The sequence below is a fragment of the Lemur catta genome, chromosome 5 (genome assembly GCF_020740605.2).
Source record: "Lemur catta isolate mLemCat1 chromosome 5, mLemCat1.pri, whole genome shotgun sequence".
Lineage (NCBI taxonomy): Eukaryota > Metazoa > Chordata > Mammalia > Primates > Lemuridae > Lemur > Lemur catta.
In genome coordinates, this window is record NC_059132.1 from 23,087,100 (window position 1) to 23,101,250 (window position 14,151).

Consider the following 14,151-nt stretch of genomic DNA (forward strand, 5'->3'; position numbering starts at 1 on the left):
TTTTTTTAACATTTTGCCACATTTGCTTTATCATTCTCTGTGTAAACACTTCTTTTCTGAACTATTTGAGAGTAGCTTAAAGACATCATTCTCCTTTACTTAATACTTGAGAATTTCTTTCCTAAGATCAAAGATAAACTGTAGTCACAGTATAGTTTTCAAATTTAGGAAACAATGATAGAATACTTTTATCTAATTTATATTCCGTATTTCATTATTTCATCACTTTTTCCAATACAAATTTACTTCAAAGCTTTTTATCTTCTAGTAAATGTTTGCATATTACATTCAGATGCAAAATTACTATATTATTATTCAATCATTATATAGTGAATATTCCTCAATTTGGATTTGTCTGGTATTTATTCTTGGGAAGTTCAGATTACCCAGGCAGTGTTGTTTTCTCAGGGGACCACATGTGCAGACACATGATAGCCGTTTGCCCTCATTGGTGATGTTCACTTTGATTCTCCATCAAGTTAAAGTGCTGTCTCGTTTCTCCACCACGTAATTGCTATTTCTCTTGCACTAATAATTCCATGATAATAATCTGTATTTAGATTCTTGTTTTTTCTTTTTCTTTTCTTTTGTTTTTTTTTTTAAGTCTCACTGTGTTCCCCAGGCTGGCCTGAAACTCGTGGGCTTAAGCAATCCTCCCACCTCAGCTTCCTGAGTACCTAGGACTACAGGTGTGCCTGGCTTAGATACATATTTTGAAAAGTTTTTTTAAATTGGAACCCCCCCCCCAAAGAAAAAGCCCATAAAATGTCTCAACTATTAAGTGCACAGTTCAGTGGTATTAAGTATATTCACAATGTTGTGAAAGAGATCTCCAGAACTTTGCCATTTTGCAAACCTGGAACTCAATATTCATTAAGCAACAACTTTTCCATTTTTTCCTTCCCCCAGCCCCTGGCAACCACCATTCTACATTCTGTTTCTATGAATTTGACTACTTCAGATACCTCTCATATAAGTGGATTCATACAGTATCTTGTTGTGATCGACTTATTTCACTTAGCATAATGTCCTCAGGGCTCATGCATGTTCTGGCACGTGGCACAATTTCTTTTTTAAGATGGAAAAATACTATGTTGCGTGTATTTATACCACAGTTGTTTATCCATTCATTTGTCAGTGGACAGACTTGGGTTGCTCCCACCTTTTGGCTAATATGTCTTTGATATTCTGCTTTCACTTCTTTTGGATATATATACCCAGAAGTGGGGTTGCTAGATTATATGATAATTCTATTTTTAATTTTTTGAGGAATATATGTACAGTTTTTTTGGTTAAATTCTCTATATTTAGCTGACTATTGAATTAATTTAGTTTGTTCTGAGATTAAACTTTGATATAATAACCAATCTCACAAGAAGATAAAATGTGAACCAAAATAAGCTTGCTTCACAGTTTTCCCTCTTTTATGATTTAACTTGTTGCTAATTGTAAGGAGAGGTAGTTTCTGAAAAACATCTGCTTGAAATAAATCTGGGTATTTTTTTAAGTGCTTAATTGCATATAATTTTTTCGTGCTGTAGGCTCTTTTTAAAATTTTAGTGTATAATATTTTAAAAAGAAATCCCTCCTGCAGTTGCAGCTTGGCAACAAGAATTGGAGGGAAGAAAATGGGAATCAGTTGGGTACTGTTAAACTGCTGTAAACAGGAAGGAAAGAATATAATCCTAGGTCAGAGATGAGCTGACTGAAGTTGCTGTGAAGTTAATGCCGATGACCACTATATCAGCATTTAAGAAACACTTTGAAAATAATAAGTAAGAATTATAAATATGTCTGACTTTAAAGAAAATTGGTAGTTTTTGGTAAACATTTTTAGTTTTGTTTCAGGTATTCCTTTGGAAAGAGAATTTGGATGGTGGTTATGAGCTTTATGCCAAGAAGGGATGCATATTCAAATATAGGATTGATTGGTAATGCTAGAAATCTGGACCAAATACCATAATTTTGTAAAGTTTATCAGTTAGGTGAATGAAGACTCATTTAGTCGAGCCAAAAATCATCAATAAAATTCAGACATCTTAAATGGGACCCAAATATTAGAAAACATTTCCATACTTCCTTTAATAGTCACCTTTAAAATTTTGACTTTAATCCTCCACATTTACATTTGTTTCACCTTTGTATTAGGCTGAGTATTCTTTTTCTGCAGTGATTACCTTTTGCTTTGACACAAGTAACTATTACAACTTTAGTATTCCCCCCATTCAAAATTTTGGCACTTGTTACTCAAATTATTAAGAAGATAGCTATTTTTAAAAATTTTTTTATTTTGAAAGAATTATAGATTCACAAAAAGTTGCAAAGATAAAGCAGAGAAGTCTCTTAGACTGTTCACCTCTTTACCAGAAACTATTTTTTTTTTTGTTTTTTTTTTTGAGACAGAGTCTCGCTCTGTTGCCCGGGCTAGAATGCCGTGCGTCAGCCTAGCTCACAGCAACCTCAAACTTCTGGGCTCAAGCAATCCTCCTGCGTCAGCCTCCCAAGTAGCTGGGACTACAGGCATGCACCACCATGCCACGCTAATTTTTTCTATATACATTTTTAGTTGTCCATATAATTTCTTTCTATTTTTAGTAGAGACGGGGTCTCATTCTTGTTCAGGCTGGTCTCAAACTCCTGAGCTCAAACGATCCACCGGCCTCGGCCTCCCAGAGTGCTAGGATTACAGGCGTGAGCCACCTCGCCCGGCCCTTATACTGTTCTTATACACTGATTTTATTTTAATCATAGTGTGACTTTTGAAATTGAGTCCATAACCAATATCTCCATCCTCAGTTTGATAACACTGTCCTAGGTATTAAGTGTCCTTCATGTAAGGGTAACAGCATGATAACTGAGATGAAGCAAGGACATGTGATTTCCCTTTTCCTAGTTTTTAAAATTTATTTTTATGTTTTTTAGAGAGAGGATCTCCACTTGTTGCCTAGGCTGGAGTGCAGTAGTGTGATCATAGCTCAGTACGACTTCAAACTCCTGGGCTCAAGCGATCCTCCTGACTCGGCCTCCCGAGTAGCTAGGACTAAGGGCATGTTATCACGCAGTCCCTGTTTTCCTCTTAAAGTGATTTATCTTTCTAGTTCTTTGAAGATGTTTTGTTATTATTTAGAAATATTTTTCTGCTTCATCAGTTATTCACTACCCACAGTTATCAGTTTGGTTAACTTTTTTCCCCCCTTTCCTTTTGGTAGCCTACAATTCCATTCATCATTACACAGTTAGGTACTTTCCTATCTTATCAAAAACATTTAATGTCCGACTATTTTGTAAGCTTATGAGGGAAAGGCAAATTAAGAAAACAATCCAAACTGAGTGCAGTGGCATGTGCGCCCGCCCATGGTTCCAGTTGCTCAAGAGGCTGAGGCAAGAGGATTGCTTGAGCCCAGGAGTTCAAGAACACCCCAGGCAACATAGCAAGACCCTGTCTCTATTTAAAAACAATGAAAAGGAAAGGAAGAACAAACAATCCAGGCCAGATGTGGAGGCTCACGCCTATAATCTATCAAGAGGGAAGCCAAGGCATGAGGTTCACTCCAGCTAAAGGCCAGGAGTTTGAGACCAGCCTGGGAAATAGTGAGACCTTGATCTACAAAAAAATTGAAAAAATTAGCCAGATCTGGTGGTATGTACCTAAACTTCTAGCTACTCGGGAGGTTAAGGATCTCTTGAGCCCAGGAGTTTGAAGTTGCTGTGCGCTGTGATGATGCCACTACACTCTAGCCCAGGCAACAGAGCAAGACCTTGTCTCAAAAGAAAAAAAAAAAAATCCAGTTGTGAAATATTAACATTCTTTTTGAACTCCATAGATAAACATATCAGATTCCACAACTTACTTGCTATAAACAGCTTTAAAGGAATTGGCTGGGTTATCCTCTCCCTCAGAGTATAAATTAAAGCTATGGAAAGAACCCTAAACTCTAGTAAAAGTATTGGTTTGAAAATAAGATCAAAATTACTTACATGAAATAAATACAGTAAATTTTAGCCAACAAAAATGACTAACATTGGCTTATTTATCTTTACATGAATATTTTAAGGTAGGAAACAGTGTTGCTCATTTTACACATGGAAAAACTGAAGTTTAGAAGATACAAACAGTTGATATGAGACAGCTGTGAAACTTCATGTCAAACATTAAGATAATTATGGTTTAGTTATTCCTAAAAAGAAGGGAATTTTTCTTTATTCAGCTATGGAAATATTGTGAAAATTTAATGGGGCAAAAGGATGGCATCTTATGAGTTAGAAAGTTTTATTAATGTAAATAGTGGTCTCACCTCAGATAAGTCATGTTGTTTAACATAGATCCATGTTAAAAGATAAAAATCACCTCTTGTCCTGTCATCTTGAAAAAGTAGATGTTGAACACCTGTATACCGTACAAGAAAAGGTTAAATGCTCAAAGTGCCTTCCAATTAGGTAGTCAGGAAGCAAACAAGAAAGCAACATTCTGTGAAGTCTGATACAATGAGGAGGGTACCTTTCCTCTTTGGACTAGCCCACAGCCAAACTTGTCCTACCTTAGGTAAAAAATGCTTTCCTCTTCCTTTATGGTTTGTATTTGCTCTAAGTTGTTGGTTTGTAGTAGCCAAGCTAACAAAGACTATAGGAAGAAAAAGTATGTAGATGTTAGAAACCGAATACTTGATGTGTATTTGTTTTTTCTAAATCCTTGCCGAAGTCTAGGTGTGTCTGCAGCTGTTAGTACCTAATCTCAAGATTTTTTCCCAGGAAAGGTACTCTGAACCTTTTGTGGAACATAACATTTTAGAGAATCTGAGAATCAAAGACTTGTTTTCCATAAAAACAGACATATACAAAACATTTGCATCTAGTTTCTGGGGTTTTACCTGACTGACTTCCTGAAGCCAATCCTTGGGTTCTGAGCACTATGATAGGCTGAGGCAGGAGGGTCGCTTGGGCCCAGGAATTCGAGGCTGTAGTGAGCTATGATGATGCCACTGCACTGCAAGCCCAGGCAACAGAACAAGATGCTCTCTCGAACAAAACAAAACAAACAAACAAAAAAACAAATGAAGTTTACCAGAGGAGGAAAAAAATCATTATATATCACATAATGAAATGTTAAGTATTTGGTGAAACTTCTGCTTAAATGTGTATATTTATGCATGCATGTATACATACATAAATGTTTTTATTGGGGTACAATGGGAAAATATTTCTTTTTTTTTTTGAGACAGAGTCTTGCACTGTTGCTCAGGCTAGAGTGAGTGCCATGGCATCAGCCTAGCTCACCTCAAACTCCTGGGCTTAAGCAATCCTACTGTCTCAGCCTCCCGAGTAGCTGGGACTACAGGCATGCACCACCATGCCAGGCTAATTTTTTTTATATAGATTTTTAGCCGTCCAAATCATTTCTTTCTATTTTTTAGTAGAGACGGGGGTCTCACTCTTGCTCAGGCTGGTCTCGAACTCCTGAGCTTGAGCGATCCACCCGCTTCGGCCTCCCAGAGTGCTAGGATTACAGGCGTGGGCCACCGCGCCCGGCCTGAAAATATTTCTTAATGTGAGATACAATTTTAAAAATTTGAAAGCCACGGTTCTATACCTATTTACTTTGGAAGTAATTTGAGTATCTGAGTTCCTGGTATTTTTGTGGTTTTGCAGGGCAGAATAGGAGGCTTAAGAGTTAGGATGCAGGAAAAAAGGAGCAACTTTTCTTTGAATCTTTAGCAATTAACCAATAAAGTTGAGATGAGATTTTACTGATTCAATATTTTTGCGTAGCTAAGGCTGAATTTACTCTGATGTTTTTGAAAGCTGTTATAACCAGAGGGAAATATATATGTATGTCACAAATTTATAATTGCATTCACTGAAAATGTTGTATACTATCACATGATGTTATTATTAAGCTATCTGTGAGAACATTTTTTTCTGATTCAAAACTGGAAAGACTTATTAGGTAAAGTCAGCTATTCTCTCATTGCTTAGGGCAACCATTTGTTTTTACCAAAAATGTAGGACCCAAAGTAAACATTAGGTAACATTTAAGAAGTTGTATAATGGATGTTAACTTAATGTGTTTTTTTTTTTCTTTCATTTCTTTTAAAGGTTTGGGCCCCATGGTATCCCTGTGACAGTATTTCCCAAAAGGGAATATAAAGATAAACCGGAAGCCATGCAGCTCCAAAGTAATACATTCCAAGAAGGGACAGAAGTCAAGCGTGAAGTGAATGGTGCTGTTCCTGATGACCCTTCTCCTGTCCCGCCTCCTGAGCTGAGCTTGGCTGAAAGCCTGTGGACTTCCAAACCACCACCTCTCTTCCATGAAGGAGCACCTTATCCTCCCCCTTTGTTTATCAGGGACACATATAACCAATCAATACCTCAGCCACCTCCTCGGAAAATTAAGCGACCCAAACGAAAAATGTACAGGGAAGAACCCACTTCAATAATGAATGCTATTAAACTACGACCCAGGCAAGTCCTGTGTGATAAATGTAAAAACAGTGTTGTTGCTGAAAAAAAGGAAATTAGAAAAGGTAGCAGTGCAAATGACTCTTCTAAATATGAAGATAAAAAACGGAGAAATGAAAGTGTAACTACTGTGAACAAAAAACTGAAAACTGACCATAAAGTGGATGGGAAAAACCAAAACGAAAGCCAGAAAAGAAATGCTGTGGTTAAGGTTTCAAATATTGCTCACAGCAGAGGCAGAGTCGTAAAAGTTTCTGCTCAGGCAAATACATCAAAAGCTCAGTTAAGTACTAAAAAAGTGCTCCAGAGTAAGAACATGGATCATGCAAAAGCTCGGGAAGTGTTAAAAATTGCCAAAGAAAAGGCACAAAAGAAGCAAAGTGAAACCTCTACTTCCAAAAATGCACATTCAAAAGTCCATTTCACACGTCGATATCAGAATCCTAGCTCAGGTTCCCTTCCACCCCGGGTTCGTTTAAAACCACAGAGGTACAGGAATGAAGAAAATGACTCTTCTCTGAAGACAGGACTTGAGAAAATGCGGAGTGGCAAGATGGCACCCAAGCCCCAGTCACGTTGCACCTCTACCCGCTCAGCAGGTGAGGCCCCTTCAGAAAATCAGAGTCCCTCAAAAGGCCCTGAAGAGGCCAGCAGTGAGGTTCAGGACACAAATGAAGTGCATGTGCCTGGTGAGCAGGATGAACCACAGACATTGGGCAAAAAGGGCAGCAAAAGCAATATCTCTGTTTACATGACCCTAAATCAAAAGAAATCTGACTCTTCCAGTGCTTCAGTGTGTAGCATTGATAGCACAGATGATTTGAAATCTTCCAACTCTGAGTGTAGCTCTTCTGAAAGCTTTGATTTTCCTCCAGGCAGTATGCATGCACCTTCCACCTCCTCCACTTCCTCCTCCTCAAAGGAAGAGAAAAAGCTCAGTAATTCCTTGAAAATGAAAGTCTTTTCCAAAAACGTCTCTAAATGCGTCACACCAGATGGCAGGACCATATGTGTAGGGGACATTGTTTGGGCCAAGATATATGGCTTCCCTTGGTGGCCAGCCCGTATTCTTACTATAACTGTGAGCCGGAAAGATAACGGCCTTTTAGTCCGACAGGAGGCCCGTATTTCATGGTTTGGGTCTCCAACAACATCTTTCCTTGCTCTTTCGCAACTGTCCCCCTTTTTAGAAAACTTCCAGTCACGCTTTAATAAGAAGAGAAAGGGCCTGTATCGCAAGGCTATCACAGAGGCAGCTAAGGCTGCCAAGCAGCTGACCCCTGAAGTGCGGGCTTTGTTGACACAGTTTGAAACGTGAACATGGACAGTAAGGTAGGCAACACCACTGGAAGTCACCACAAATTTTCTAGTCTAGTTAGGAATAATTTTTACAAAGTAGGTTGGCCAAATTGGAAAGAGAAGTTGCACTCAGTTGGCTGGCTTTTTAATGCTTACCTTACAGCCATTTTTAGACTGAGAAACCTAAATTGGACACGCAATCAAATTTTGTCTTAAGGAAGTGAGATTTTAGCAGTATTTTTCAGTTTTGAAGTCCAAAACCATCCCAAGGCATAGGAGCCATAGCCTCGACTGAAATTCAATTTTTGTAGGGACTGTTAATTGCCGTTTGTACCTAATACTGTGTGTGTGTGTGTGTGTGTACACACACACACACACACGCACATACATGATCTATAGCCTGTCACTATGTGACACAGGTTGCATATTTGGGATTGCAGTAAGGGCTGGTGAGTTGGGAGAATAGTGTGGATATTTAATGACTACTTGTTTTTCAATTAATGAACACTTAGCCTTATTATGCGCGTACTGGTGTAAAAGTTTGATGCTTAGGTGTTTGACAGATGCTTGCTATTCAGTTACAGACTGGGGAATAGCCCAGTATTTGGTACTAAAACTGTCAAGACTGCATAGGAATCGTCACTCTCTTTTGTCCAATGGCAACTGAACAAAACTTTCAAGCTTCTGGTTTGGGAGTTTAGATAGGTTTGATTTTTGGATATGTAAATAGTTGATTGCTAAATTTGGTCAGATTTCTCCTGACTGGCTGTTCCTAAATTCTTAGGATACGTCCCAGTAAATTACACTTTGTGAATTAATTGTCATATGTGTAATTGTTGCATTTTGGATGTACCTAATTTGATAATTTAAAAAAATAATTTCCGTTTAAGGTATCTGTTTGCAGGTCAGAAAATGAGAAAATGTAATTGTGTAATGTTCTGAAATGTAAACAAAAAAACAAAAAAGCTGTAAATAAAATCGACTAAATCCAAATTATTTGTGTGTGTTTCTCAAAAAGCTTTGAAAAATTTCAAGATGGTAGAAAATTATTCTTTGTGATAGTGTTTAGAGGAGGTGAAAAGTCAAACTTTTATTTTGCTGTTCACCCTATCAGGGAATATATTATCTGAGAATAGGTAAACTTCAATAATAAGAGATGAATCAGTATATTCTTAAAATGAGGTTTTGTATTGTAGAGGTCTGATATGATTCTAGATTTGATACCTCCCTCCCTATTTCTCATAAATGTGTGGGTTTTAATTTTTGTTTTTAGCCTTAATATTTTATCATATGCTTCATTTTTTTACATTTGGGTAATTCTAAATGGTCTCCTCTGTTTGGTCTTCTGCCTCATGTATCACTGCTTTTGGGGCTAGTAACTTAGCTTATTATTTTTCTGCATGGTCCATCTGTCCCTACGATTTGATTTCTTATTTTCCATTTTTAGCCATATATTGTTAGTGAAAAATATATCTAATTGCCCGTGGAGGCAAGTTGATCCCAAGATTTTTTAAGTTGCTTTCATATTTTTTGTGTTTAACTTAACTTTTAAATATGATGTAATTTCTATTTGATACCTTTGGAAACTTAAAAATTTGAAGAGCAGCTTTTTGTGGATTTCTAAATAATTCAATTTGAAATATCTTAGTTGCTATGGAATTAATAATGAAAAGATGAATGGAGATTGAAAATCAGTAGTCTTGTCAGCTTTCTTAAGGTTATGGACTTTGATTAATTACCAATTTTTGCGAAAGCAAGTAGAATTTCTTTTGGGGAACTCAGTCAATGCTTTTTGATTATAATAAACACACAGTTTTAAAAAGATGTTTCACTTGAATGGAACATATTCTTTCCTGCAAACAGAAACAATTATATACTATTTTAAAAAATTCTTTGATTATAACAGGTTGAAAGAAGAACATAATGTGATTGAGGGGTGTATAAGAAAGTATCCTAAGTTTTTCCAAACATTTGTTTCAGATTAATGAACTTGTTCATTCAGGTATTTTTGAACGTTTGAAATCTAAAGTTCAGAAAGATTTAAATAAAAGTCACCCAAAATATGTAATTCCAAGGCTTTGTGTAATGATGAGTTTTATCTTAACAGTCATTTTGAAAGTGGATTTTACTAAATACAGTCAGGTGCTTTGGTAAATGTGCTCTTGTGGCATAAACCAAGTTTGGTTTGTTCCAGAAGCCATGGGGAAAAAGAAAATAATAAAATCATGATTGTTAAGTACAAAACTAACATTCATTTTTGTAGAACATACCTTTGAAAAAAAGGTTGAAGCATAATCACAAATTGGAATTACCTAATTATCATGCTAAATGATTCCTGCATTTTAAACTGGCAGGTATATTTCGTCAGAAGTTTCAAAAAGGAAACAAATTTTAAAGAATCTCTGTAATCTTAAATGTATATTCTAAACACTAATAGCTGTATATTAAACAATGTTTTATTCAAATGGAAATTTGTTAGGCAGCTAGATAAATTTGTCCAGGGTCTACTGCAGATGGAGATAGAATTGAATTGGGTAATTGCAGCCCACTTATACATTTCTCTTTGAAATGATAAAAGGAGGCACTTACACTTGGTATGGAGATAACCCAAGGGGGTATTTTTTCCCCTTTCAGAGGGAGAAAACTAGGCTTAGACCAAATCTCCAGTGACTTAAGTGGCTAAAACAGGATTAGCAAGGGGAGAAACCAAGTTAAGTAAGAGTTGTGGAAGCTGAGAATGTCTTTACTTCTGAAAACTTTCGGAAACAGTATTTTTCCCTTTGCTTTTTCTAGAATTTATGTAGAACAGGAAGCTGACTAATCATGTGGAAGGGACCTCTATTGAACTCTCATTTACAGATGTGGAGTCAGAGACCTAAAAAAGAGAGTTAAGGGAAACTAGGATTCACTAGTCTGAAGCCCATTTGCATGACTGTATGGTGTATTCCTAAGTGGTTTTGATGGGAAAATCTGTAAATAGTAATTGTAGATTAGTACTAAGTAGAATAGACAGGCAAAATACATGGAACTGATACTAAAATCAGTGAATACGTACATGTTCATTAGTGATCTGAGTATCTCAATTACAAAATACTAAATTGAGTTATACCCCTATATAAGCAGCTTATGTTGAAGGAAAGGTACACATTTAAAGACTACAAGAATATAGAATAATTGAATTAGAAATACCTTAAGAAATCTATAATTTGGATCTAAAATTAGATTTTCCCTGTAGGTTATGAATGTTCTGTGGTTTGTGCCTGCATGGGTTCACTTTCATTAGTACTTAGAGATGTGCAAATGTCTAGAAAAGTTGACAATGTTTGGTTCAGGGATTTGTGCCTAGTGATGGCCTGCAGTAGAAATTTGCTGAAGAAAATGTAGACCCAGTTTCTAAGTTGGGGAAAATTTAGGTTTTGTTCTGGGATTGTACTAATAGCTATTTAATATTAATATCTAATAGAAATGCCTAGCGTAGAGGAATTCAGAAATAGAACAAGAGGCTGGTGCCATGCCAATTTCCAGGAGAAAATAAAACAGCAAAGCGCCATTAATTACTTTTACCTTTTCTGACTTAGTTAATAGGGTCTTCATATTCTATATTTACAGTTTGTGTACATTTACTGTATTCCTTCAACAAAGTGAATAGAATCAAAAAATGAAAGCATTAGCAAATAATATGCTCTGTTGTGCCATTTTGAATAAAGGAATAGGAAGTATAAAGTCATAGTGATATAGATGATCTATATATTTTTAGTTTTCCAGGGTATCTTGGTGTCTTTACCATGGATGATTGATGTTAAGATGAGAAGAGAAACAACTCTGTTTAATCTTTACTTAAATAAGAGACTTTACATTTATAGCTCCAAACGGGATTTTTTTTTTTGCCTTTACTTTCCTTGTGGTACCAGGTGGAAATCATTTTCTCCTTATGTTAATAGAGAACTATGATTATTTTTGTGTGTGCTATTTACCATCTTAACCATTTTTAATTGTGCAGTTCTCTGGCATTAGGTACATTCACATGATTGTGCAACCATCACCACCTTCCATCGGTAATTTGTTTTTTGATAGGAGTCTTTTAAATTTGGGATGGTATTATTCTAGAAGATGTTTGGAAATTAAGTCACAGAAGTGTTTTTCTTGGTCAGGATTGTCATTGGAATATGCTACTGGCAGTGCCTGGCTTCCAGGATTCCTTCCTAAACAACCTGCAGTCCTGTACAAGGGAATATTGTTGCCCACAGTGCTAATGGTGCCCTCATTTTTAAGAACTGTAACTGCCTCATGGTAAAATAAATGAATTAGTGTGACTGTATATACTTAGTACTCTTAAGAGTAGGTTTTAGTTAAAACTATCCCTTTTCGGTGACATAATAAACATTTTTTTTTGGACAATTCTGAATATGGAAATCATTTAAATTATTTTAGTAATGGAATTAAACTAGTTTCCAAATGTCAAGTTTTATATACCATCACACTTTATGCCATATTTTCATAATATGTATACTATTTTCTTTGACTTATTCATTTTTCCCACTTTTTATATCAGTACAGTTAATAGAAAACAAATATACCTTGACTTAACATAGATAACCCTAATAAAATTCTAAGGTCATCTTCTGTATCACAATTTGGTTGGAAACACTGGATTAATTTTTATGTCATGCCTTTATGTCCATCTTGGGGTGGATTGAGTCAAATTTTAATGCCTTTAATTCTCTGAAATAACTAATTACCAAACTTGAATTTTTGTTAAAAATTCGTGTATTATTTTGACATAAAGATAAATTGGGGGGGGGTGAAGGAAAAGGAGACAGTATTGACTCAAAATTTAATCATGATTTATCAAAATATTGAATTTCTGAATCAAAGTCTCATTTTTCAGCTGAGTAACTTAGATGGCTGTAGTTCATGTTGTCTAACTTGATGGGCCGGCTTTTGTTGAACAAAACTTTTGTTTGTAAAACAGTTTCATAAAGATTGGATATTAAAAGCAGACCAGTCGTAAAAGTTTAAAATTAAATATATTTTTTTCAAATTCCTGATATTTTTGTAAGGTCTCATTAAAAAAAAAAAAGTTGAAAACACAGTCATTATTTAAATATGGAGTTTTCCTTGTATCATAAGAATGTGAGTTACCTCACACTGCCTTAGAAATCTGAGTCTTGACCAGAAACCATGTTTAAAACTTCTTATAATTTTTTTCTATCCTGGTGTCAGTATCTAGACGGAAAACCAAATATTTCATAGCTGAAATGTTAGACTATTATAATCAGACTTTATTCCTTTTCTCATAAATGAAAAAAACTTGTAATTATAATGCGTATCAGGTTTTGGCAAGGGCTGCTTTTTTTCTTTTTTTACTATTTAAGGTAATTCTGTAACCCTCAGTGTCCCTCACTTAGATTCACTTAAAAGCTACTGAAAAAGCCTAGGAGTATAGTTTTTTTTTCAGGTAAAATACAGAATTTTTTCGTTGCCTGGGTTTTTGTAGAAATGTCATCCAGTTGAATGTAAAAGGTAGGAACAGGTACTTAATGGGTACTTATGAGTATTTAACCTGCCAGTGATGCAGGTGAGTTGGAGCAATCATTAACAGTTTTGCACCAGCAGTGCTCAGTAGCAGGCTTTTATTGAGCCAAGACTCATTCTCTTTCACTTTGTAGGCACACGGTTGAACATATAAGCTCTTGAGCCAGATTTCCTAGATTCAAGGCCTGATTGGATCTGCCTCTTATAAGCTGTGCAATCCTAGGCTGTTTACCTCAATGTTATCTGTGAAATGGGGAGAATTGTAGTACCTCCTCAGAAGGTAATTGTGAGAATTCAAATTAATATTTAGAGGAACAATGAAGTGCCTAGCACAGGACCTATATAAATACTTGCTATCATTACCACCACTTTATGCGTGTGGCATAGGAATTTCATTCTGGTAGCATTTGATAATGTCTTTCTGCAACATATGTTCAGTATAAATGGAAAAATGTTATAGTAATGTTGTTTTTACCTAAAAATTTCAATAATCATACTGTGATTATGCAAATATCTGGAAGGGGCATGAACTCACTAGTTTTAATAGGCATTTGTGAAGGGTAACTGGGTCGTGGGGATTATGGTTAAGGGAGACCTGTATTAACATCATCTTTCAACTCTTGCCCCACTATTTATGTAACATGAATTCCTGGGATCTAATGCTCACTTTCCCATTTCCGTTCTCCTGTGTGCCAAGTACAGGGCCTGGCATGAGTAGAAACATTTTCTTGTGAATGTATGAGGAAGAGTAATTTTGGTTCAGACATATGGACTAACCACCAATCACCATCTCAGATGCCCCGCACATCCCAAATCCTTTCCAAGGGATAGAATCTGAGCTGGTGGGGCTCGTGTAGT

At 36.0% G+C, this 14,151-nt stretch overlaps 1 protein-coding gene across 8 annotated transcripts in view; it reads left to right on the forward strand.

The window, feature by feature from the left end:
• PWWP2A (PWWP domain containing 2A) overlaps positions 1-14,151 on the forward strand; it is a 33,274-nt gene that overhangs the window by 11,695 nt on the left and 7,428 nt on the right. For 4 of the 8 annotated variants that reach the window (XM_045551250.1, XM_045551258.1, XM_045551256.1 and 1 more), the window contains exon 2: positions 6,094-8,751. In XM_045551250.1, coding sequence (XP_045407206.1) covers positions 6,094-7,777 — 1,684 coding nt within the window. In that variant the 3' untranslated portion in view covers positions 7,778-8,751. Of the gene's footprint in view, positions 1-6,093; positions 8,752-14,151 lie in introns of those variants that run through there. The other 4 variants (XM_045551251.1, XM_045551253.1, XM_045551255.1 and 1 more) reach the window with 2 other exon arrangements.